Source organism: Oreochromis aureus, linkage group 18 (genome assembly GCF_013358895.1).
Source record: "Oreochromis aureus strain Israel breed Guangdong linkage group 18, ZZ_aureus, whole genome shotgun sequence".
NCBI lineage: Eukaryota > Metazoa > Chordata > Actinopteri > Cichliformes > Cichlidae > Oreochromis > Oreochromis aureus.
The window spans coordinates 24909822-24935747 of NC_052959.1; the positions used below are offsets into that span (position 1 = coordinate 24909822).

At 39.9% G+C, this 25926-nt stretch overlaps 1 protein-coding gene across 2 annotated transcripts; it reads left to right on the forward strand.

The window, feature by feature from the left end:
• The first annotated feature begins 57 nt into the window (after positions 1 to 57).
• cc2d1b (coiled-coil and C2 domain containing 1B) lies at positions 58 to 25440 on the forward strand. Of its 2 annotated transcripts, XR_005609063.1 has the most exons (27): positions 58 to 136; positions 423 to 549; positions 647 to 791; positions 3747 to 3847; positions 6415 to 6525; positions 7042 to 7185; positions 7439 to 7766; positions 8300 to 8418; positions 10258 to 10336; positions 11653 to 11736; positions 13275 to 13402; positions 13965 to 14037; positions 14220 to 14359; positions 14437 to 14566; positions 14792 to 14964; positions 17293 to 17418; positions 17728 to 17786; positions 17901 to 18017; positions 18337 to 18410; positions 18668 to 18726; positions 18813 to 18864; positions 19191 to 19290; positions 19974 to 20064; positions 20197 to 20319; positions 20607 to 20656; positions 21598 to 21679; positions 21771 to 25440. XR_005609063.1 is itself a non-coding variant. In XM_031731032.2 (26 exons), exons 2-25 carry the CDS (start codon positions 487 to 489, stop codon positions 20616 to 20618), a joined length of 2631 nt encoding a protein of 876 aa, XP_031586892.1. In that variant the 5' UTR covers positions 58 to 136; positions 423 to 486; the 3' UTR covers positions 20619 to 20656; positions 21598 to 25440. The 2 variants fall into 2 exon arrangements, 1 of the variants encoding a protein (XP_031586892.1); XM_031731032.2 differs by having other exon boundaries at positions 21598 to 25440.
• The last annotated feature ends 486 nt before the right edge of the window (positions 25441 to 25926 follow it).

The window sequence follows — 25926 nt, forward strand, 5'->3', positions numbered from 1 at the left end:
GGGCTTCAACTTTCAAGCAGCGTTAGGGTGCTCCCAGGCTTAGCGCATGCGCGTTCAAAGAAATCCATTATCATGTCAAAGCATAGAAATGAAACTGTTCCTCTGAAAACTACTTGATGAAGTTGTGAACGCACAGGTAAACAGACACGGTCTTTTCGCGGTATGATAGACTCTCTGAAGCCCTCGCGGGCAGATACAGAAGTAGTTTCCATCTTGTTTATAAATTAACTTTTAGACTTAAGAGCCGACAGACATGGTTGGCTAGCAGCTAGCTGGGCTAACGTCACCATTGGTTGGCAGCTCGTTATCGTAGCCTATTCGGGAGCCACCTGACAACCGCTCACATGATTTCAACAACTACTGCAACCGACACTGATTACAACAGCGACATATTTTCTTAAAGTGTACGTGTGTTCGTGTAGGTGAGGTTTGGACCACTGGGGTGTCTCCGAGGGGATATTTCTACAACAAGAAACCAAAACAAACATGTTTGGTAAGAAGAAGAGAGCACCGCAGCCCATAGGCCAGGGCGCCGCTGCTGCCAAGCAGGTAACAACTCCAGTAAACATAAGGTTGCAAACAGGAGGCTTTCTCTTCAGAAATATGTCAGCGTGGAGACGTTTATCCCCTTACTTCCTGCTTTCAGATGGGTCTGTTTGTAGACCTGAACCCCGATGAGATGATGATGGGCATGGACGGAAACCTGGACGACCCGGACTTGGAGGCGGAACTTGCTGCTATTACTGGAAAAAAGGCTGCTGCAGGAGGAAAAGCCGGGCAGAAGGGGAAAAGTGAGTGCAGTAGTTATAACTTACAGTTCTGCAAACATGGACCAATAATAAGTCTATGTAAGGGCCCCACCCCACCTCCACACGCACCCTTCTACACCTGTGGTAGGCACAGCTAACATTTGCTATCATTTAAGCGCTGCTCTCACAGTCTCAGGCTACATCCACACAAATGCAGTCACCATCCAGGTGTGTGTTTTAGCAGTTTCGAACATAACCTCTGAATGTACTAATTTGCCTATAGACATGAATCGCACGATCATGCAACTACACTTTGTGTCAGTGTAAACAGGAAGCAGAGGGTTTGTTGGTTGGTAGAGCTGCTTAATTATAGCAGTTATTGTGGTCAGTATTGAGATCACTCACCGCCTTTGTAATTTTGTATATTTAGTGAACTGATTTTAACAGTGGATTCCTTTGTACTGTGTAACGTTTTCTTACTACAACCCTCATTCATCCAGTCACACTCTGATGGATGCATCAGGGAAATTCAGGGTTCAGTGTCTTGCTGAAGGATAACCACCAATCTATTGATTAGTTAAATCTAACTCCAGTGCCACAGCCATCCCAAATGTCAAAAATAAATTAACTGAAAGCATGCTGCAGCCCAGCAGGAAGTGTACCTGTAAATAATTGGGTTTTGAGCGGAAGCTGACATTGTTATTGCTAATATAATTTGATTATTTGTGCAGATGTGCTATGCAGGAAGACCATTAGGTACCAAAAGTATGATCACAGATTTCTTTGCTTGGACCAGCAGTGTTTTGTTATATGGAGGCATTGCAAAGTAAATTCATTTTTGTGGCTTGTTAGACAGAATCAGGGAAAAAAGGTATAGTACAAGTTCCCTCTCTTGCCCACTGTCACACACACTGTCACTGGGTAATTTGTTGATACATGTTTGTTTTTCATATTTCTCGTTCATATTTGATCTTTTACCCCCGAGGGGACTCTTAATGAATGAATAAAGAATAAAGGTATAGCAGGAACGCAGTACTCAGAGATAAAATCAGACTTTGTCGAAGAAAAACTGTCAGTGAGCATGTTAGGTGCACAGACTTTGTTAGTCTGGAAGCTCACTCAGCGTTTAAGTTAGCTCTCTTTTTGCAACAAAAACTCAAAGCTTCTAAACTCGGGGTTTAGATCTCCTGAGGGGATGTCCTGAGTTGTCCCGAATATGGTCAACATGGTGTAAAGATGGATGTAGGCCAAAAAAAAAAAAGCTACTCAGTAGTAACTATTCATAGAGGCCCAAACTGTTTTTTGTACCAGGCTATAAGCAAACTTTTTAATGCAGTAAATTTGAACATTTTAAGTAGGAATCTGGAGATTTACACGCCTCCAGAAACTGCAGTTTGTAGCACTTCAGCATAATTTTTTAGCTCTGGAGGTTGCCACCTTAGCCACCACAAATGTGTATATAAATAATTTGACTTAGACCTCGTTAAGACAACACAAGTACTGTCCATAGTTGGGATGTGCTAGAAGATGAATTTTAATTTAAGTTTGAGTTTTGACTTCCGACAATTATTAAAACCAGATACTTGAGATATAACAATTATTGTGCCACATTTTTATTTCCAACAATTAGTACATCCCTTTCCTCCAAAAGTGTCTAACTTCACCTCCTTACCAGACTGCGGCAGGTTTAGTTCATCTGAATATAATTAATGGTAAAAGAAATAAAATAAATTCAATTCAATTCAGTTTTATTTATATAGCGCCAAATCACAACAAAAGTCGCCTCAAGGCGCTTTATATTGTACAGTAGATAGCACAATAATAAATACAGAGAAAAACCCAACGATCATATGACCCCTATGAGCAAGCACTTTGGCGACAGTGGGAAGGAAAACTCCCTTTAACAGGAAGAAACCTCCGGCAGAACCAGGCTCAGGGGGGGCGGCCATCTGCTGCGACCGGTTGGGGTGAAAGAAGGAAAACAGGATGAAAGGCATGCTGTGGAAGAGAGACAGAGATTAATAACAGATACGATTCGATGCAGAGAGGTCTATTAGCACATAGTGAGTGAGAAAGGTGACTGGAAAGGAAAAACTCAATGCATCATGGGAATCCCCGGCAGCCTACGTCTATTGCAGCATAACTAAGGGAGGATTCAGGGTCACCTGGTCCAGCCCTAACTATATGCTTTAGCAAAAAGGAAAGTTTTAAGCCTAATCTTGAAAGTAGAGATAGTGTCTGTCTCCCGAATCCAAACTGGAAGCTGGTTCCACTTCTGTGGAACCAGCTTCCACTTCTGTGGAAGTGGAACATATTAGAAAAAAATGTTTTTTTCTAAAGTTTTTTTCTAAAGTTTAATGAATCAACCAGTTTTTTTTCAAAGTCTGTGAGTAATCGTGTCACTCCTGATTTTATTAATGATGAAAACAATTAGCATTATATCAGAATTAAGCAGCTGTACTTCACAGTCCATAAAGTGCAAAAAAAACAACAACACACCAGGGAGTGTATTCCCACTTGAAGATAGTGGTAGAAAGAAACAGACTATACCAGTGGGAGAGGATTGTTTATGTACAACAGTGAGTCATTTAGCCTATCATAGCTAAATATAAAAATATCAGCCAAACCACTGAAACTGTTTCAACAATCTTTGCTGTGCTCTCCCCAAACACGACTGAGTCTTGTGTGTATTTTAGTGTATTTTAGAGGTTTAAGCCAAGGGTGTGAACTTGATTTAACTTCTTTAACAGCTGGATAGTACCTCATAAGGAAAGATGATCTTCAAGTTTTAGGTTTATAAAACTTTTTTGTGAGAATGCTCTCTTTCATTTGGAGACTTTGACTGTTGGCCGAGTCTAATTAATAATTATGTGTGATAATTATTCCCCGGACAATCACTCTTTGTGAATTCTTTGTTTTAGAAAATTTCATCCACACTGCAACGCTTCATTTGTTCTGCTTATCATGTGAATTCATGACACCTTGATTGTGTTGTAGGCCCCCTACCCATGGAAGATATCGCAAGAATGGCAGACGAGTGTATGAAGGACCTGGATGATGATGATGACGACAATGTTGAAGACGATGAAGACCTGTTGGTTAGTGTTTGAATAACCTGCTCTATTTGATCCATTCCCAAACTTTAGGCAAGGCCAGCGAGCAATTCTGCAGAAATCTTGAGAATTTAGGAGTTAGCCTGATGTGTTTATTTTATTACTCAGTATGCTTTCAGTGAACACTAGAGCTTTAAAACTGTAAACTGCATAGATTTAAAGATGAAAGGCTACTCAGTGCAGTGAAGTCCCATACTTGGCAGAGATGTGGAAATGACTTTCCGGCCCAATCAAAGTGAGCTTGGATATTCTTGGTGATCAAAAGTCTGCAAATACACTGATCAGTTTTCCACTGGTTTAAGTTTTAGGTGACTTTATTCCATGTTTTTAGAAGGATATGGCTCACTAACCCATTAATCGTGCTTCGTGGTAGATTCCTTAGGAGTCATGTTTTTGAGTTTCTTGTAGCGGTGTTTTAACAAATGCACAATTACACTAAATGACCACTTTCTCGGCTGAACCTGTTCCACCGCTCTTTAATACAAATATTTAATCAGCCAATCACATGCCTCAACTCAGTGCATTTAGGCATGTTGACATGGTCAACACAACTCGCTGAACTTCAAACATGAGCATCAGAATGAAGAAGAAAGGTGATTTAAGTGACTTTAGAAACAGCTCTATTGGGATTTTCCTCATGCAACCATCTCTGGGCTTTACAGAGAATGGTTTGAAAAAGAGAAACTATCCAGCGAGTGGCAGTTCACTTTGGGGTCCTCAGTATCCATGGAACACTGCTTGAATGCCACAGCCAGTGTTGGGGAGTAACGGAATACATGTACCGCCGTTACGTATTTAGAATACAAAATATGAGTAACTGTATTCCGTTACAGTTACCGTTTAAAAAGGTGGTATTCAGAATACAGTTACTTTGTTGAAATAAATGGATTACACGGCGGTACTTCCCTGTTTCATATTCTCGCGGGTCAGGATTGTTTGGGTTTGTTTGACAGCTACGTAATGTTGTTCCAGGCGGCAGCGTTACGGTTGCCATGGTTACAGGGTGACGCTCTCTCTCTGCGTGTTTCCTGGGTGAGAGAGCGCTTTTTTGTTGTTGTTGTTGTTGTGCTAAGCTAAAAGGCAGAATGCTACAGGCATGGCCCTAAAGAATGTAGCATCATGGGCAGTGTAGTCCATGCTGCAGGGAGAATGGACTGCCATACACGTTATGTGTCTGTGAGCGAGGGAGGGAGAGAAAGGAAAAGTCCGAGCTGTCACGGAGCAAAAACGGGAGCTGGAAGCATGTAAATATAATAATAACCACTGCAGCCAAGAAGAGTGCCTGACGAGCCCAGCTGTAAGTAAGCTATTAAGACTCGACTGTACGCTGTGTTCGTGTTTTCCTCCGGAAAAAATAAGTTCCGTTGGAGCCTTTCAACGCCTCTCTCTGTCTCTGGCAAGCAAAGTTGACCCAGACAACAAAGTAAAGCTAGTTTTCGGCTACCAGCCCGACACGGAACCCGACGTATTAGCCAGAGGTCCCTTTACTACTGTTCGGAGCCGCGGACCTTCAGTAACAGTAATAAATCACAGCAATAGTACATTCACGTAGTTGTAAACAGCACGATAATATATTAAGTAATCCAAAGTATTCAGAATACGTTACTCTCATTGAGTAACGTAACGGAATACGTTACGGAATACATTTTGGGGCATGTATTCAGTATTCTGTAATGGAATACATTTTAAAAGTAACCTTCCCAACACTGGCCACAGCCTACCTAAATGTTGTTGCTGGTAATTTCTGACCATCTTTATGACCACAGTGTAGCTTCTGATGGCTGCTTCCAGCAGGATAATATCCCCTATCACAAAAACTCAAATGAGCTCAAACTGGTTTCCTGAACATGACAGCAAGTTCACTGTTCTCAAATTGTCCCCACAGTCAGCGGATCCCAATGCAATAGACCTCCTTTCAGATGTGGCGGAATGGGAGATTCATATGGATGTGCATCCTGCATATCTACAGTATGGGCCGAGAATTTCTGAGGAATGTTTCCAGCACTTTGTTGAATCTAAGTAACCAAGAATTAAAGCATTTCTTAAGGCAAAAGAGGGTCAACCTGGCACTAGGTGTACTTAATAAAGTGTCCGTTGAGTGTATAGTAGTCAGAAAGTGATCTGTAGCCAAAAAGATGACGTTCCTTTGGCAAATGTGTGCTTTTTCTAAGTCACTGCTCGTCTTGTCGACCCTGAAAAACTGGAACAGAACAGCATTTTACTCATAGTAACTCACGGTCACTATCAACTGACTCCATGAACTAATACCAATAAAAACAAATAAATAAATTCACTCTGGCCTCTCTGTGCCCGTCAGTTTTATAGCTCACACAGTAATCATGGTGTTATTAAGCTGTAAATTACAGTTGGTTTGTTGTTGTTGTTGTTGGGTTTTTTTGTTCTGCACTTTCTGCTTCGCAGTATTTCCATTTATCAAACAACAGATGGAAATCTTGACTCCCACTCGCTGCTTCTGAAATCCAGCTCTGTGTGTGCACAGAGAAAGCTTACTGTTGATCGGTTGCTTTTTTTTTTGTCTCCCCCTCCATCAGGCAGAGCTACAGGAAGTGGTGGGTGAGGAGGAAGCTGAGGATGTTTCCCCCACATCCTCTGCCACTGCTGAATCTTCTAAGGGTGAAACACCAGAGTCCCCAGCGGCACAGGTACAATATGCGCTGCTTCTGCCAAACTTGAAACTGACACCATCAACATGTGTGTCAAATGGGAGATTTTTTGCCTGTTGCCAGTAACTGAAAAGAAAGGGAAAGGAAGCATCCTACCTGTTGCTTCTTTATAAAACTTGCTGCCTATTTTTTTTTTTTTTTTAATATGAAATCAAAGATATTTTTAATTTTCACACAAACAACAGTTGTTTACCTGGCACGTGATCAGCTTCTGTTGACTAGATGCAGTTGAGGTAAATTATTTTCATTCCTTCTAGTAAGTCTGACCTCATTCCTGGTAATGTATTTCCTCACGTCTACATTTTAGTGTCTTTTAAATACTTTGGGCGCTTAACGTGCCTCGAATTTTAAGCATATGATTAAGGTTAAGATGTAGATGGACAGAAACTGAAAAATATGTTGTTTATGTCAACCTGTTTTGCACGATGAGTCATTTCTTCCTTTAACCAGATGTTTCCAGCTGCTTCTTAGGTTGTTTTGGTCTCACACTTGTAGGAGGAAGTAAAAGTCTCTGCAGCAGCCCCCGGCAGCCTCCAACACACCCTTGAGGAGAGGTTAGCAATGTACAAGACAGCCCTGCAGAACGCCAAGACAGCAGGGGAGTCCTCAAAAGCCAGGAGATACGATCGTGGTCTGAAGGTACGACATGCAGAGGGCATGGATTTACACCAAGTTGTTCGTTTCGTCACAGTCAGAAGATGCGATCTTGGTTCGCATTTCTTAAAACACCTTATGTAAAAGATTTTCAACTACATTTTACTCCTGCCCATAAAACCTCTTGCTCATTGTTTACACTTGTGAGTCTTAAGGGATTAGATTTCTGCGATGAACCCTTTTTATTACACATGATGACGTCTTTGTTGACTTTATGAATTTATGGTTTCTCTCACAGACGTTGGAGTCAATGTTGGCCGCTGTGAAAAAAGGAAGGTCTGTAAATGAGGCTGAGATCCCTCCGCCTGTTGCCACCGGAGCCCCGAGCACCGACCCGCGACCAGCTGTGCCTGCAAGGCCTGCTCCCCCTGTACCATCGCCACCTCAGCCCTCTCAGTCACGGGAGTCGGAGGCCACATCACCACAGTCACCTGCTGCGCCCGATGTCATCACACCCAGCAGCGAGGAGGAGCAATCGTCTTCTGCTGCCCTATCCACTCTGAGCAGCCTCCCATCTCCTCAGGAGCAAACCGATGAGGAAGCTGCTGACGTTTCACAATCAGATGGTCAGTTTCACTTGAGTTGCACATTAGACCGTGGTTCTCTTTGCTGAGAATTGGCATGGAGACTACAGCCATAGGCATAATTGAGCTGCACAGTAAAAGCAGTCTGTCTGTGTTAGAATATCTGTTACGCTTGACTCTGATTATCAAAACAAGTCAGATTAAACTGACCACCAGAGAACAGTAACAAGTAGATGTTTTTTAATCTTCCAATTGACGAGAAAACCCCGTCTTCATCAAAATTTATTTTATGTATTATGTAAAGACCTCAGTTTTCATGTATCAAGCAGGCTATATAAAGTGACCACCAACACATTTTAGGTTTAGATTATATTTTTTTTTGTATTTTAGCATGCTATGATGCATTTGATCATGTGTAACTGGTAATGGTTTGCACACATTTGAGTTTGGATCGGGGGGAAGCTGATGATTGTAATGTCTGAGGCGAATATGTCGTCTTCTCCCTCCTCATTATTGCAATGAATGAGGCCTTTCACTGTGGGAATTGACATCTGATTTGTCCGGTGAACCCTCAGCCAACAAGGCCACCAAGAAGATGCTTTTGGAGAGACAGCAAGAGTACAAGATGGCAGCGCTGAGAGCCAAGAAGCAAGGAGACGTAGAGCAAGCTAAGCTTTACTTCAAGACCAGCAAGGTGAGTCAGAGACCGTCAGCTATGAGTGATGTGTTCAAATGAAGTGACAGATAACCGGCAGACTGAAGTGTGGTTTAACAGGTCTGTTGTAGATGGTTTAAAAACATTTTTAATGTGATGTTTTTATATTAAATCAGATAAAAGGATTTCAGACAGAAGCATGCAGCCATTTGTCACGTCTTTGTAATAAATTGTGTATTTTCTGGGCTTCAACAGTGTAATTCAGAACAGTGTTTCTGTTTCCTGTTTAGCGTGTTTGTATCTGTGTGTATACAAAGAATGAAGCCTTTTTCCGATGAGAAGTGCAGCAATGTTTCTGAGCAGAGGAAGTTTCTTCTGTAGGAATGTTGTAGGAGCTACATTTTTGATAATAGAGTCCCTGTGTGTGTTTTCAACATGATGTCTCACAGGATTATTTTTAAGAAAAATCTAATACTTACCTTTACCAAGGAGGAATTGGTTCCTTTGTATTTTTTCTGTTATTAACTTTTGGTGTCTATTTGGATCTGAAAACATTTTGAGATGGGGGGGGGGGGGCAAAACTGGCATTAATTTCTTCCCAAATAAATGTTTTTTTTTCTCAAAAAAAACATGAAGAAATTAATTAATTATTCCAGATCTCCTCTTTGTTTTGTCCTTAAACTTGTATCACCAGCCTTTTTTCTTTGTTATCAGACGTGATCAGATTAAATGATTTTTAGTGAACATAACTCAAAATGTGGCAATGTGGGATTTTCAAATCAACAGATATCATAGATGTACATGCTAAAAATTGTGGACCTTTCAAATTTTGGTGACCTTGTACATTTGGTGAAACAAGGGAAAGCTCAGAGGTCAAGTTTACTGAAAATCTTTTGAAAGTCAGTTGATGTGTTTAAATAGACCTTTGAGAAATGACAGGCAATGAAGTATAATCACTGTTTGGTCGTGTATGCTGTCATGATTAAGGTGATTAAGAGGGCGTGATTACGGCTTCTGGTGAGGTAGCTGTTTCAGCGGCAGCTGTTCTCTAACTTTTACTTCCAGGTGCCACCTAAAGATTGTACTGCAGGAGGGTGGCACTGGCAAGTGGCACTATTTTCAAGAATATGTTGATTTACTTTAAACGCTACAAACAAAATAGAACAAAAAGTGACATCCACAGCAAACAATTCAGAACAAAAAACGTTGTGGTTTACCACCAACAACTGTCTAGATTCACTTTGTGTGTCCTTCGCTGTATGTTCTTCTTTTTAGTGGGAAATTTGAGTCATCTAAAGTTTTCAGCCTTTAAACAAACTGATGTCCACTAATGCTTGGTCATTTTATTATACAGTAATTATATTCTTCTGAACATTAGCTTTATTTCCTTCCTGATACAGGCCATGTGGAGTATCTCAGAAAGTTCATTCTGTTTATCTGAACGCAGCGTTTTCAGGGGAAGAAACATTTCATTTCTTTGATTACTGTGATGACTGATGAAACGTTTCTTCTCCCGAAAACACTGCATCCACATGAACTTTCTGGGATTGTCTCACCAGAATTACTGAGCATGCATCAAATCCTGTAGAGTTAACAAACGCAGTAAAAAAAGAAAAAGCGTTGTTATCCTCTGTACATTCATGGCTCGTGTCTGATTTGATTTCCAGTGCTGTGAGATTTAGAAAACACTTATTTTAATCTAGAGTTAAAATAGTAGCATAGTACTGCACATTGTCATCTCCACACTGTGTTGCCTGAGCGTGTTGCTGCACATTCTGGTGGCAGGATTTCTCTCTGAAGAATGTGAAACATGCCAAAAATGTGGATCCTCACAAAGACCATCATTATGTTTGACCTTTTTTTAAAAATTTGATCCAGAGTTTCGATGCAGTGATCGAGGCGTTGGAAAAAGGACAGTCAGTGGATCTGAGTGGCCTTCCTTCACCTCCAGGACAGGGTGAGAAACACTAGCATCAAATTTCAGTTTTGTTATGATGAACACACCAAGGAACTGGCACCAGTGGTCCAAGTACAGTAAAAGCAATCAGTCTGTGTTGTCTTAATTGGTTAGAAATCTGCTATCCTGTTACGTTGGGGTTAAGGTTATTATAGGGTCATTGTTTATCTTATACTGGGCCTTAGAGCAGAACCTCAGTTATAACTCCTGTCCTTTTAAGCCAACTTTCTTCTCATTGGCTGCCCCTTGCAAACAGAAGGCCTTAACGGCAGATGGGCGGGGCTTGTTCAGCTGGGATGTTTTGGTGAGATTATTCAAAAATGTAACGTCCAACCCAAACTACATCTCAAACTCAGTATGGTGAATACTTGTTTGGCACAGGCAGTAATAAATTTTTCTTTTTAGTACTTACTTAAGTAGTTTCTGACAGCGTTTTGCCCAAAGCTGAACATTATCAAGGTTTCATCAGCCAGAAAAAAAACTTTTAGTGTTTTGTGTTAGCATTATAAATAATTGAAAAAGTATATCTTTTTCATAGAGTACATAGAAGTGTACACCCCCTAGAATTCATGGTACAGTGTTAATACCCATTTGTGCAGGTATTTGGCTACACAAAGTAAAGGATGCATTTCTTGTCTGGAGTCATCTAAAAAAATGCCTTTGCGGGAAAAGGAGTGACAGGAGAGTTAACCAGGAGGGGGAGACGTGAAAGAAAAAAAAATCAGTGTTCAAAAAAGTGACAGGACAAGCACAGATGATGGCCATGGCAGACAGTTTTCATTGTTTTGAAAAGTACATTTTAACTTTGGTTCTCCCCCTATGGCTGGTTGAAGGACCAGAAACGACACATGCATGAGTACTCCACAGACCGGTTATTCCACATATTTTTGACATTGCCCCCTGGTGATGGTAAACATGTAGACGATGGTCTGTGAAGCAGTACACCGAAGAACTGACTGAAACTGAATCTCAAGCCTGAGCTTTTGTCTCTGGTGGATTATTTGTGCATACTCTGACCTCATTATTTACATTTCTTGTCATGTTTAATGTCCACATTAAACATGACAACCCCTGTAACAGCACACACGACAGAAAATTAGAACCAGGACCATAGTTCCACCTTAAGCTATAACACACTAAACTGGGGTATGTATGTAGTCACATTAATTATGAATCTAAAATGCAGTAAACTACTAATAACAAAAGTCTTTTTTTTTTTTAAAGGCCTCAGTCTAGAAACTCAATAGAGATCACACAGATCTTCCACAAACTTGTTTTCTGTTTGTTTCAGTTGACTTTGTGTTTTTGTGTTGAAGGTTCAGGAGGAAGCTCCACTCCGGTGGCTGCAGCTCCCACTAGTCAAAGCACACAGCCGACCCAGACGGCTGCAGCAGCTCCAGGTAGGAATCATTTTAACAGTCACGTAGTTCTGTTTTCAGCTTATTTCTCTTAAAATACAGTAAATTATATCAGAAGAAAACATGCTGTTTGTTTGGTTGACAGCGTTGTAATAATTTACATAAAGATGAGTAGCAGGAAGTGACCCCAAACATGACAGCTCTGATAAACATTCAGCTGTTTGCATTAAAAAGTAAATATTCACAAAATGTCATATGGCGGATGAGATGAGATACAGTGATTAATGAAGCTGTAGGAAAGTGAGAAATTATATTTTGGTCTCATTTACAGTCCTTATAAGCACCTGTGGTTCATTCATAGTAAAATCAATGGGCCTGTGTTGTGTAAAAATAGTATATGTATGTATGAGTTAATAATTAACTGAACAAACATTATACGTGAATTGAACTTTAAGAAAAATCCGTGCTTTTAACAGGCACTTCCTTGTACTTTTAATAGTAATTCAAAAGATGGAAAAACCACAAATATATGATTTGGAGGTGGTAGGGGACACTGGGTTGTCTGGTAAGGAGTTAAGCTCATATTGCTAGATGTTTTTCAGTGGAAAGGCATCTCATAAGGGCAATTACCCGCTGTGAGGGTGAAAATGGGGGCAACAACAGGCCCAGGTGACAGGTTACTTGAGTCTTTTGAACCTGCATGGTAGCCAGTAGCGCAGCAGAGAGCTGCAGCTGATAAACGAATGACACCAGGTCCCTCAGAGATATGGAGACAAAAGGAGCTGCAGCAGGTTTAGTAATGGTCCTTTGATCTGTCGACCCAAGGCTCTCTCTGTCAGTCTTGGCTCAAGCTGAACTGAACTGTTTAGTTTTTAGGAGGATGCAAATGCACCACTATAAAGGAAACAGGTGTGCCTAACTTGTAAAATGAGAGCTTTGTAGCAAAAAGGAGTGTGGAAAAGTAAAAAAAAAATTTTGATGATGATGATGATTATTATTATTATTATCATTGCTACGAATCAAAATAATAACTGTTTTTTATATGTTATCATTTTTCCTGCACCAACCGACAGACATTTGCATCTTTAACTTCTGTTTGTTCGTCAAACAATTCGTCTTTTCATCACGTCTATATTGCCTCTGTGCTCAATCAGATAAAGCTACTCCCTCATTCACAAGGGGTCGCTACAGTGGGTAGCTCTGTTTGATTTGGCAGTTTTTAAATGTTATTTTTGCTGCGAACCCTTCCAGACACAGCCCCCAAATCATTTTATCAGTCTCCCAATACATACGCAGATTCACTCAGATACTGAGTTTTATTTGTTTAGTTGTTACTGATTATAATTAATAACAGTTTTGTGTTTTTGTGATGCTTTTAGAATAAAAGGCTTTTGTAAAAGACATTTCTGTTTCAACACAAAAAACAACACAAAAAACTTTGTGAACTCAAAGATGGTTTTTTGATTGTTATTTTTATCAGACATGACAACAGACAAATTATAACATGCTTTAAGCTCTTTTATGTAATGGCAGAAATTTTTAGTTCTAATTTTTTTTTTTGGGTTTGTTTTTTCTTTCAGCCCCTTCAGCTCCTAAAGATGTGCTGGAGGCTCTCGAGCAGAGACGAGCCAAGTACATGGAGGCGTCTGCACAGGCCAAGGCCAGCGGAGACGACCGCAAGGCCCGAATGCACGACCGTATTGCCAAGGTAACAGGAGAGACTTCTGAAGTCTGCGATTACAGTCAAAGTGCTCTGTTACTAAAGCTTTGTCAGGCTCGTCCTCTCTGACATAGACACAGTGTTTTATTTTTCATGCAATCTTGTGTCGTTTCCACACATGAGCTGCACACTTTGAGCAGAATCAGAAATGGATTTTTTCCACAATTATTCTTCTTCACATGTAGCACAGAGCAAGACTTGGATTACTTTAAGTATTGTTTGTTTTTAGATGAGGTAAATGCCTGAAAAGAAAGTGCTGGAGGCAGAGTACTAAGCTAATTAAAACAATAGTAATGTGTGATCCAGCTGCGAAGGACATTTGTGTTTTTTTAAGCTTACCGTTACTTGGATTTGTTTGTGTTTAAGACTTTAAAATCTTGAATAATTATGTGGGTATGAGTAAATAAAACAAGGCAATAAATTAAAGTAACAGGCATAATAATAAAGGCATAGACTCCCAGCACTTAGCATCGGCAAACTTCTACGTTTACCCCCCGATGAGACGACTGGCTCTGCTTCTAACATATTTTTAAACTCCCGCATCCTGCAGCAATACCAGAGCGCCATCCGAACTCACAAAGCAGGAAAAGCAGTCAACTTTGACGAGCTGCCGGTTCCCCCTGGTGAGATACATGTTTTTTATTTTTCCAAGTTAAATTTAACTCCATAAAGCCCGCTTATATCTATGTGCTCAGTTCTGCAGTGCAGGATTACTTTGTATACTTTTATTATTTCTGAAGCACAAATACTTGGACAGTTTTTTTTCTGCTAAGCTGAAAAGGTCAGTGAACACCTTTTCTTGCAGGCTTTCCTCCGATCCCTGGCCAGAAGGCAGTGGGAGCTGAACAGGGGATTGTTGCTGCTCTGGAGGCAGCCAATAAGCTTGCCTCTAGTGATGCTGCTGAAGTAGCAGATGAGGAAGATGATGAGGCGAAGGAAGAATTGGTAGGATGACAGCATTACATGGTAATTAAATATTTGGTTCCTGTGGAAAAATTGACTGGAGTGTTTTGTCTGTGTAGGCAAAGCCTGCGGCTCCTGAAGAGCCAAAGAAACCCACGTTAGACATTCCCACAGCAGGTCAAGAAGAGAAGAGGACTCCGTCAGCTTCACCTGACAGGACAACCATCGGAGAAGGGCTCTCACAAACAGGTCAGACACAAGAGTTTAAGTCTGAAGGATATAAGACATCCTCTGAACCACCAGAGACTCATTTGGCTCCTGAGAAATGCTTTAACAGAACATCCTCTCAACTCATACTGAAAAAGTTTTGGACGACGTAGATGGAGAGAAGTACTGACTGACTGAAGAACCTAGGGGCTCATTACAGATCTGTAAACTACTTCTATTTGTGTCTGTTCTGTCTTCATTTTCCAGCTGTTCAGCAACTGGAGTTCTTAGAGGGTCGAAAGAAGCAGTACATGAAGGCAGCGCTGCAGGCGAAGCAGAAAAATGATATGGAGCAGGCAAAGATTTTTCTCCGCACCGCCAAGGGCCTAGACCCCATGATCGAGGCAGCACGCAGCGGCAAAACTGTGGACATCAGCACGGTGAGCAGACGGTGGATCTACGCTTCATATCTGGATGAACCAAAACCTGCTTACAGTTAGAAATAGGCTTCATTCAGGTTGTAGAATACAAGGTCTGAGAACAGGTTCAGAAAAATCAAAAGTCTTTTTCACATGCACCTCTGGATCATTTTTAACGTTTATGCTGGTTTTAAATCTGTCAGGAGAAGTCCTGTTGTCTGTCCAGCTGTGATAAGCGCTTCACCTGCTCCAGCGTGCCAAAACCAAGATGATTCAGTTTGGTTCTCTGAACCACCACAGAGTTAATTACTGCTCTTTAGAAACTAGTCACAGAAAATCCTCTACGTTTTTCTGTTTATTAAAAACTGAAATGTGTGCTGGAATTAAAAAGGCAATCGTTTAACTGGGTTTTCATTTTGGAGACATAGAAGATGTTGCAGGGAGGCAAATCTGATAAAAAGGGAAAGTGGTGGGGAAATACTGTGTTGGCATCTGGTGATGCTGCGCTGCTTTCACCACAGTCCAGATGTTTCTGCCTAATATCCTCCCTTAGACACCACAGGATGTTGCAGAAGGGCTTGTGTGGACAGTCTCATACTGGGGCACCATTCCTCAGTGCAAAACCTGATCAATGTTGATAAATTGGAGAAAGAAATGAAGAGCATGTTTCCTGTCTTGCTCTTCAACTTCAGTGCTGCCTTTGCTATTAGAAACCTGACTTCCAGGAAAAGATCTAAAAACGGCAGCTGTGATGAAAATGGTCCTTAGGTGCTCAGTAAGATCAGCCTGATTCAGATTATTTTTTGAAAAACAATTCAAAGTTACATAAAACGACTAAGTCAGAAGGTTAGTTCTTTATTAGATTTTAAGTTTGGCTCGTGTGATTAGGTAGATCAATAGGAGGTCCATGACCCTCTTGGGGGACGCACCCATAGGGCTTAAAATCTGGGACTTTCCACCAATTGCTCTTAGAACTGAAGAAGCTTCTCGGATGAGAGGTGAAACGTCTTCAAGGAAACTTAAAGAAGTCCAGATGCTTTTCTTTCCGAGCTCCTTTGGAAAATTTGGTGTTACAGCAATTATAAACACAACTAATAACAAAATAAAGCAATAATAATAAAATACAACAGCAAAAAAATACCTCAGTAATAGGGCTGCACGATTTTGCATAAAATGAGAATCACGATTTTTTTGCTTAGAATTGAGATCACGATTCTCTCACGATTTTCTTTTCCAATATAAATATTTATTGCACTTATTAACTGCACATCAACTTCGTAACAGTTGAAACTGAACATAAAAACAATAAATAAACATAAAAACAATAAATGCCTCACAAAATGTTGTACTGCTTGAAATTCCGTCTCCACCGTTGCTCGACACTGCGTGTATAGAGGTAGTTCAACAATAGAAAAATAGTTGCGGGACGGCACTGTGTAGCGTTTGTCTAGGGTGTTGATCATTTTCCTAAATCCCTCGTTTTGCACAGTGTTGATATATCTTTGGTCAGGTGATGACTAATAGCCTCCGTAATTTCTTTGTGCCTGCGTGAGTTCGACGTGTATAGGGAAACGCTGTATAAGGTTCCCGTTATTGATGTTTGGGTGGTTGACCGGGACGGATTTTCTCCTGTCACTTTCTCGTTATCCCTGACGTGTTCTCCGTTGTTTTTTCCCTGCCAATTTGAGCGTTACACGGCACAGCTTCTGTATCACGTGGTATAAGGCTCCGCCCTTGTCATTTGTTGAGCAGGAAGAGGGAGCGCTTGTTTTCATGCAGATTACGTCCCGGATCAAAATGCGGTACAATCGTCGTCGTCTTTTTTTCCCCCTTTTTTTAAAAAAAATCGTTGTCATTTGGAAATGAGATCGCACATAAGTATGAATCGAGATCGCGATTTTCTAACGATTAATTGTGCAGCCCTACTCAGTAAGGTAAAAGAGCTCAAATAAACTGAAAAAATAAAGTAAGTCAATAAACAAATATCTAAATCAATTTTTAAAAGAAACAAAGCTGTCAAGTGATGCGAAACATGCTGATAATAAAACTAAAAAATATCTCAGTAAAATATAGAGAGAATAAAAGAATTAATTTTATTTAAAAGACGGCCTATAAATAAAATGTGGCTTAAAAAAAAAAACCAAAGACAGGAAATGTCGGCTTGACATTAACGTGTTTCTGCACACACGTGGTGTAAAGTGTTATGAACAGTGTAAGGTTGAAATTAAGCTGCTGCGATGAGACTATAGAGAAATCTCACCCACACTGATGTGTTGAGTTTCTGTATTGGGAGCCACAAACACAGGCTAAAAATGCTCTGTCTCTCTCTCTCTCTTTGTTTGCCTGCAGGTGCCATCGCCTCCTGGTGACGAAGACGAAGACTTCATCCTGGTTCACCACAGCGACTTGCAGGTCTCAGAGAAAGCCGAGGAAGTTTACACTCAGCTGGCCAAGATCCTGAAAGAGCAGCACGAGGTAAAACCGCAGCAGAGTCTTTATAAAAAGTTGTGCTTGAAATTTAACTAAATTAGATTTTTCTTCAGCCAAATTCTACAGATTAACTATGATTTTAAATAAATGTATTTATGCCTTTTAAACTATTAACAAGATTTCCCCTCAGAAGAAACTTTTCAGCTCTCTGATATGTTTGTTTATGAATAATTTCTGCTGCCAGAAACAGATTTTCTGTATCTGGTTTCTCCAAACTGTGACCCTCTTCCTATAAGGCGGAGAATGTTAAGAAGGTGGTGTTAAGATTTCTCCTGGCTTTCTTCCTTTATTTAGAAATGTTTAACTTACTCCGAGCAGTTCAAACACTTGGGAAACGTCACTGAAACAACAAAGTAAGCTTCCTTGTCACCAACAGCAGTTTACATTTAAACTCTAAATTAGTTGTTGAATGATCTATGACATGAAACATGGAAAAGTTTTATTCATTCTTCTCATGTTTGTTTTAGGTTTGAGAAAATGGCTGAAAGCTGTAAGAAGAGTATGGAAGTCCTGAAGTTGGCTCAGTCGAGGGGTCTGCCTCCTCCTAAACATCATTTTGAGGAGAAGTCATTTCGCATAGCCAAGTGGGAACATTTGCCATCAATTCTTTACTCCTGCTGAGTTATTCCTTGGTTATAAAGTTAGAAAATAATCTGTCATCCCTTTATTTTAATAGACGGTTAATATATTAAAGGGGTAGTAAATGATTTCATCCATGCCTTCATCTTTTGCTTGCACTAAACAAATTTTTAGAAAAAAGCAATTTTCTATTTGTTGCCAAAAATGTATACAACATAGTGTCGCTCAGTGACTGTTGCGGCTGTCTTAGTGTTTAAACTTGAAGCAGATACAATAAATCACTCGACTTTCTCCCTGCCTTTTTTTTCCTGTTGTTGTTTTCAGGATATTTCCAGAGCTGAGCAGCACTGATATGGTTGTTATTATCGTAAAAGGGATGAATCTTCCTGCTCCCAGCGGTAAAAATCTGCATTTATCAGTTTTTCTTGTTTTTTGTTTTTTTCCAAGGTCGTGTTTATTCAGAATTTAAAAATATTCAGATCAGCAATAAAACAGGAGGACGACCAGGGATAAATGGGGAATTCAACTCGTAGAACAAACCAGTGGTCTTGAATCAGTTACTCAGACTGATTTTCCATAAATCTAGTAGAAGGTCACACCTCAGAGTGTGGGTAAAACAAAATTTTCATGCTTTTTGCTTTTCTTCCTCCTGCAGGAATCCAACCAAACGATCTGGATGCTTACGTCAAGTTTGAGTTCCCCTATCCCAGCACGGTGAGAGCCTCAAAATACGCCTTTTTAAACATTTACACCAGTGAGTGTTTTTGCTAAAGTTTCGTCTGCTGTTTCGCTGCCACCAGGAGCAGCCGCAGAAACTCAAAACAGCTGTTATCAAGAACACTAACTCCCCAGGTGAGACATGACTCTTGCTTCAGGTGTGCTTTAGTTGTGGGATTTAGCTTTTCAGACATGATTTCTTTTTCTAGTTCCAGAGTGTTTAAATGTTTCTTATTTCTTTTAGGACACAAGCATTTTTGCTGTTCAAACCAAACAGAGCCTTATTTTAGGTTCATTATCATGCGAGACCATTTTGGTTTTAAAGTTGTGGTACTTTTAAAAACTCACTTAAGGAGTTGGATAGAATTTCCTAATATTTCCATGTTGGATTTATTTGTTTTCCTCTAAATTGCTTAATTTTGCTGAGTGATGTTGACTTTTTTGTTGTCTCTTTTCGTCAGAATACAACCAGAGTTTCAAACTTCAAATCAACCGCAACCACCGCGGCTTCAGGAGGGTGGTGACGGCTAAAGGCCTCAAACTAGAGCTGCTGCACAAAGGGTGAGTCCCAGGAGCTGCTGGTCAGACAGCATGCGACACGTAGTGAGTATTTAAAATGTGCTGTGAGAACTTTCCGAGAAGCTGCTGGCTCTTTAGTTATTAGCATGTTACAACAATGTGACTTTGACACCAGAAGGGCTGTAGTTGTACCTGTTTATTTCAGCTAAATGTGAGAAATTAGTCAAATCAGTCCTGCTAGTGGGTGTTTACTGTGAGCGATTACTGGTGATGTTTCAATATGCTGCAAAAAAAGATCTGAAAGTGGAAACGCATAATAACCAGAATCTGTGATGGGAGTCTTCAGGTTTAGTTTCTTATCACAATGTAATTATATAAACGTGTCAACCGGCTCTGCTGGAGGTTGCTGTGTGGGCTTAAGATCAGGGTAGTTTTATAGCAGCTTTTAGAAACAATAAACTTTAAATAAAGGAAGAAGTGCAGATTAACAAAGAGAATAAAAATGACACACATGCTGAATGAGCAAATGTTCAGAAACCAGATGATCCTACATGTTAAATGATGTCTTGTTTATTTTGGCATTACAGTTTTTCTATTGAGGAGTTTTCTATTTGGGTGGATGTTGAATGGGTGGATGTTTAGAGGTTAAACCTTGATTTTTCTTATTTCACACACACTGTCCTTTGCTGTGGCTCATCAGTGTAACCGTCTCTGTCGTCTCACAGCGGTTTCTTGCGGAGCGACAAGCCGATTGGGACGGCCCTGTTGAAACTGGACAAGCTGGAGTCACACAGTGAAATCAGGGAGATTGTCGAGGTGAATGACATTCAGTTTGAAAAGGATAAGGAGATGGATCTGTGGTGTTTTTAAGTTAATTCGTTAAGACAGAAATCAGAAGGCCGTATGTCTGAGAGGGTTAGGATGTGATCACGGTGTTTCGTGTGCTAGGTGATGGACGGCCGGAAAGCCACAGGGGGTCGCATTGAAGTGAAGGTCAGACTGCGGGAGCCTCTGAGCGGTCAGGACATGCAGACGAGCACGGAGCGCTGGCTGGTGATCGACCAGTCGCAGGTAACATATAAAGATATGAAAAAGCTCGGTAACTAGAATATGATCAACCCCTAATGACTTCAGCTTTACTTAGAATGGCTTTCTTTAATTTGCTTGCTTTTATAGTTTATTTGACTTTTTTCTGCTTGTTTAGTTAATTTTGACTAATTTATTGTTCAGGGTTTTTTTTGTTTTGTTTTGTTTCATATTTTATAAAATTGTGGACACATAAGGTTATGTTGGTATCCAGGTGTGTGTGGTTTTGTAAAATGTTCTCAGAGCTTTACTTGTCCTTTCTTTTTTGGTAGGTTCTTGTTTAGATGTTACTGCAAGACTGAAGATGAAGTGCAAGAAGAAGGTAATTATATGGTTTACATTCACATTCACAATCATAGCTAGAAGATGAGCCTGCCATCACAATGTAGGTGAAGATACTTTATAGATGCTTTGTCTTCTTTTGGTCACCTGTCCCACATGGATGCCTTAAAATGTACCCCAAATGCACCTTTTCAGGTTTGATCTAATGAATTATAAGAAAAAAGATCCAACATCCAGAGTAACAATGTTTCTCTGACATTAGGTTGTATAGTTTTGCTGCTGAAATTGTGATATATCCTATAATATTGTTGCCCAATGCTAATAGGGGGAAAAAACAAAAAAAAACTAAACTGGCAACCCCTCAGCCTCCAAGTACACACAGCTATTGGATCAGTCACAGAATCCTACATCACATTATTCTCGAATTATTGCATTTACAAGATTTTCAGAACACTTGACCTCCAATCTTGACTTAACCTCCTAAGACCCGAACTCTTCCAGGGCATGCATTTTTAATTTCTCTTTGATATTTGGGCTGATTGGGGCCCGATGAATGTAAAAACAAAGAATTACCAGATTTATTTATTTATTTTTTACCTGATTTTTGTTTCTGAGAAAAATGAGAGCCACAAATGAGGATATTCGTTTAAAATTTTGATAGAACAGTAGCAGTATAATGTCCTCGTAAGTGGATATCAGGCCTTTGTAGAGCAAATTTGAGTATTTTGGTCTAAATAACCCAAACTGTGATGTCCACATATGTGGACGCCAGGTCCTAGGAGGTTAAGGTTACCAGGATTCAAACTCATCCAAGATTTTTAGATGATGACTATAAAAGTTAATATCTGCAGTGTATCTGGGAAAACAGCTTCAGCAAAAAAATCCTTAAAATCTAGTTATTTACAAATAGGTTTTGTTGTATTTGATTATTTTACGTTTAATTCCTCCTTGACTGATACTGGTGATGTCTTTGCCCTGCAGATGTAAGGAACTCAATCAAAAACACTCAGAGGGAGAAGAGGAGGAGGAGAAGATGAAGGATGTTCGGGAAGCTCTGAAGACGGTCTGTTGTTCAGTTTGGACTCAGACCTACACGGGTCTTGTTGTAACTTTTGCACATTTGCACGACACACACGCTCCCCTTCACTCAGCAGGAGACACGGAGCTGCCTTACGGAGACGTGAACCTCGTGTCTGCCTCCACCGGACGGCGATGAGGGCCTCTCTTTGAGATTGAAAAACACTCAGGCAAAGATCACAGCTGCCTAAACTGTTTTCTGATGCGTTGGTCTGGCAGGGTGTCCTCTGCGAGTGACAAAGGGGGCCGGTGTCGAGTTAAGCTGATCCTGCTGCCTGACGTAACTTTTAGTTAATATATCAAAGAATGTGTAAATAGTCCTTGTGGTATCTAGAACTGCACCTATGCACTAATACCAAAGTAATCACAGTTGCTGTAAAATCCTGCGTATTTGAAAGCCGCCTTTAGCTGCCAAATCTGTTACGATATATACATTTAGATTATATAATTACAGCCTGGGCTGTTGGGAGTTTTCAGTACATTTTCCGCACAGTTACAGTCTGTCACAGACTTCGGTGTGAAAAAGTCAGGCAGATATTGCAGTAGCCACCTCATGTTTATTTCACAGGAAAGTAAGCCAAGAAATGATGAGATTACACAAGGTACGATCATTATTTTAGAGACCACACCTTTCACATGCGTTGCAAGTCCTCTAATTGTGGTCACTAAACTGCACACTCACCTGCCTGCTGTTTTAGGTGCGTTTGATTTGTTTACACTGAATAGCACAAAACTGGAGACGAATAATGTCACAAATGGGGAGGAGAGTACACAGGATCAACTTTAAAAAGCATCGTGTAAAGGAACAGAAAGAAAGATTTAAATGTCAGGAAACGCTAAGCTTAGCCTAGCTTTGCATAAAACTGGACTCAGGAAGGGGGCTGCAAATTGAATCCTGTTTAAAAATACACCTACTAGTTTTTGAAGGTCACAGATGAAGACATTTTATATTTATTTCTACCCACTCATTTTGTAGAAGGAACTTAGGACCTTTAAAAAAGACTCACCACTGGCTGTCCCAGTCATTATGCTCAGCTAACCTAACCTGATGCAAAAGCACCTCTAGTCTTCTGGTTTTATTCTTTTGACAGCATCTGGGGGCCATTCTGGGTGGCTTTGCATAATCCAGTTCACAATAATTTATAATTTATGAATAATTTATTTAGGTGTAGCCCACCAGTTGATTCTGTCTGAAACAAGCTGTTTTAGCTCCTCCCCCTTTAATTAAGTCGGTTTCCTTCTGATTGGCTGCCCCTTGCATACACCAGCTTCAAGTTTCTGTGTTTTATATATACTGCCCTGATTATTTGAAACTTTGGCTAGTGTATATATAAAACAGGAAATAAAAGATAAAACACACTAGCTCCACTTTAAAGTTTTGAGTTCACAGGGAAAAAAAATGTAATACATTTGGAAATTTTAAGGGGGGGAATTTTTTTTTCACTTTAGGTTTCAAGAATATGTCAGTTTCTGTAACATCATTGTTACTCAACAAACACCAATCGAATCACAGTGCGATGAGGTTAAACCAGCCTTACAAAGTCGAGCAATGTTTCAAAGATTAAGTTGGAAATTTGGCTCCATTGTTTATTTAAAATGGCCCTCATATGCTGTCATAGAGTCTCAACAGGAATTTTTGTCACTACTTTTTAAATCTATGCACCATCTCATATGAGGGAAACTGAATATTGGGAGTGAAACCTCTAAGTGTTTTAATAAAGGGTCAGTTCACTCAAATTACCAAACCACGTCAAGCCAAGCACTTTTCTTTTCTTTTCACACGTCATTCAGAAACATTTGACTCTGAATGAATTGCCATGGTGAGTTCGAGTTAAGATAAAGCTCTAAGCTGAGTCTTTCCCAGCTGCCTTAAAATGGCTCAAATGACTGAAACAGTCGTTTCACATGACTCTGCAGCGCGTCTTTCAGCTCTTTGTTTCTACTTTGCAACCCTCACAAACTTGTTTTGGAGCATTGTGCAGCTAAAGAGAATTCTGTGCAGTTGCTGTGTTACATCCATGTAGTGTCTGAAATGTCCCAAGAACTGTAGCAAACTCTCTGCATGTAGTACATAAGTGGGTAAATGGACAGCCTTAAATTCATTAAGAGGTTAATGTCGATTCAAGTGAGGCAAGAAAATGAATGCTTCCAATAATACTGACTGAACTAACCCTTTTAAAAAATGAACCGCAGAAGAAGCCATACAAGTTTAACTGAGCCAACGAAGTAAATTCCACCTCAAGCAGGTGTACCTCAGACTGTCTGCGTCATTATTATTATTATTATCATCATTATTATTATTATTATTACCACCGTGGTCACACAACATTTCACTTTCTGCTTCTTCTTTTCTTTTTTTTAATCTGCGCCTAATTTTTAGTATAAAGGAAAAAAGTTCAGTTTACAGTAAACCCTGACCGAAATACTGAAGCTGGGTCCACGCAGGAAGCGATGTCACTCATCACGTGTAGCCTTGAAGCTAAAATGTTCGTCGCTAGTGGACTTTCTAGACCCCGGTTGCCTAGGTAACCCTCTAGCACATTTACCGCACTGTGACATGTCAATTAACGGTATCTTGTGCTCTTATTGGTCAGCCCCCATCGGGACACGCCCACTTCGCCCTCGCCAACCGTTATGTCTCCTGTCATCGCTTCCTGTGTGGAAGCCATTAAAACAGTTACCCTTCATGTTTTAGTTTTTACCATATAGATGTTTACACAGATCATGATTTTGTTTCTAAAATGCTTCATAATTAACAGAATCAGTTCTTTAATTTTTGACTGAATCTGCTGATTCTGCTCTAAAACGAACCAATTAAAAGAAAATCCTGTTTCAAATGTGTACTGTCAAGTTTTTTCCAACATAAAAAAATAACAAATACTTCTCTCAGTTTTCTAGAAGTTTTTATTTTACATATACTACAGTATTTTTTTTGACATGTAGTGTAAAGGAGGGGGAAAGATGAACAGGCTTTTTGGCTTTTCAAACTTTTTTTTTTCAAACTGATTTATTAAAAAAAATAATAAAGAACTGAACAAGTTCATATTTTTGTGGAGGATTTTCTGACTGTTGAAATGCAAAGTTGACTCGCTCCGGTCGCCTTTTCCGGCTCATTTCTGTTTGCATGCAGTGTTATAGGTTTAAACAGTAACATCTTACAACTGAATACAAAACAAATGCTACTTTTTCAAACAAATTGCACCTTTTTTTCTTCTTTTTTTGGATTTAGGACATATTGCACACTTCAAATAATGCAAAAAGGAAAAAAAAAAATTAAATAGTAACAAAACAGCGAGTCAGAAAAATAGATCCTTGTGCCCCCCTCTTCATTATGCTAATTTATTTATTTTTTTAAGAAACACAGTGATTGAACCACACTGCCTCTGGTATGATCACAGTAAAATAACCCAGAAGTGGTGACCTTTGACCTTTTTTTTTCCTTTTAAACTAAACGTTACTTTGCTACAGTAGCTCCTAAAAGATTCCGATTAATAAATGAATGCAGAGCGGCTACAGGTCTGATTTAAACTTCAAGCGTCGGCTCTTCTGCAGATTTTCCTGTGATTGTCTGATTCTCACTCGAGATCGTTTTACATCAGCACAATTAACGATGGAGAAATTAGCATAATGCAGAATGGTTACTGTACAGAGCTTTTTAAACACAGCAGGGTGGGGTTTTTTTTTCTTTTTTCTGATTAGTCTCGTCAGAAACAAGAGCACATTTTGCAGATTTAAACAGAAACATGAGGAATACATTCTTAGACTTCTTGTCCAGGTCCATGTTGCTGAAGGAGAGCAGAGTCCAGATCAGACGGTGAACCTCCAACGTGCCTGATTTTAGAAAACACCTCAGAGGTTCAGGGTGTTTGGAAAAGTCTCGACTTCGAGGTTTGGAAGGATGCAGACAACTTGAGATGAGATACATTCAGCTTCGGGTCATTTAAGTCTCTGCAGGAACCCCGGGTCTCGACAAATACTGACCTCTTACTTCCAGGACACCCTGACGCTCACTTTAACTCTCCTGTAAATGGCTTAAATCCAGTGCACTGCATCTGCAATTTAATACAGTTCATATATATATATATATATATATTCATTTATTTATATATATACCTTTACATCTTCAACAGTTATTCTCTTGTTATGATTAAAAAGACAAAAATGAGGTGAAGATTTTTCCGACCTCTGCTGAACCAACACTGAATGACTGATGATATTAAAAACTGATTTCCC

Excerpts from the sequence above, each read along its gene's own strand:
- cc2d1b (XM_031731032.2), top strand. The coding sequence starts at position 487 with ATGTTTGGTAAGAAGAAGAGAGCACCGCAGCCCATAGGCCAGGGCGCC. Across the intron at positions 7,186-7,438 it reads GATACGATCGTGGTCTGAAG|ACGTTGGAGTCAATGTTGGC; the intron begins GTACGACATGCA and ends TTTCTCTCACAG. Across the intron at positions 10,337-11,652 it reads TCCTTCACCTCCAGGACAGG|GTTCAGGAGGAAGCTCCACT; the intron begins GTGAGAAACACT and ends TTTGTGTTGAAG.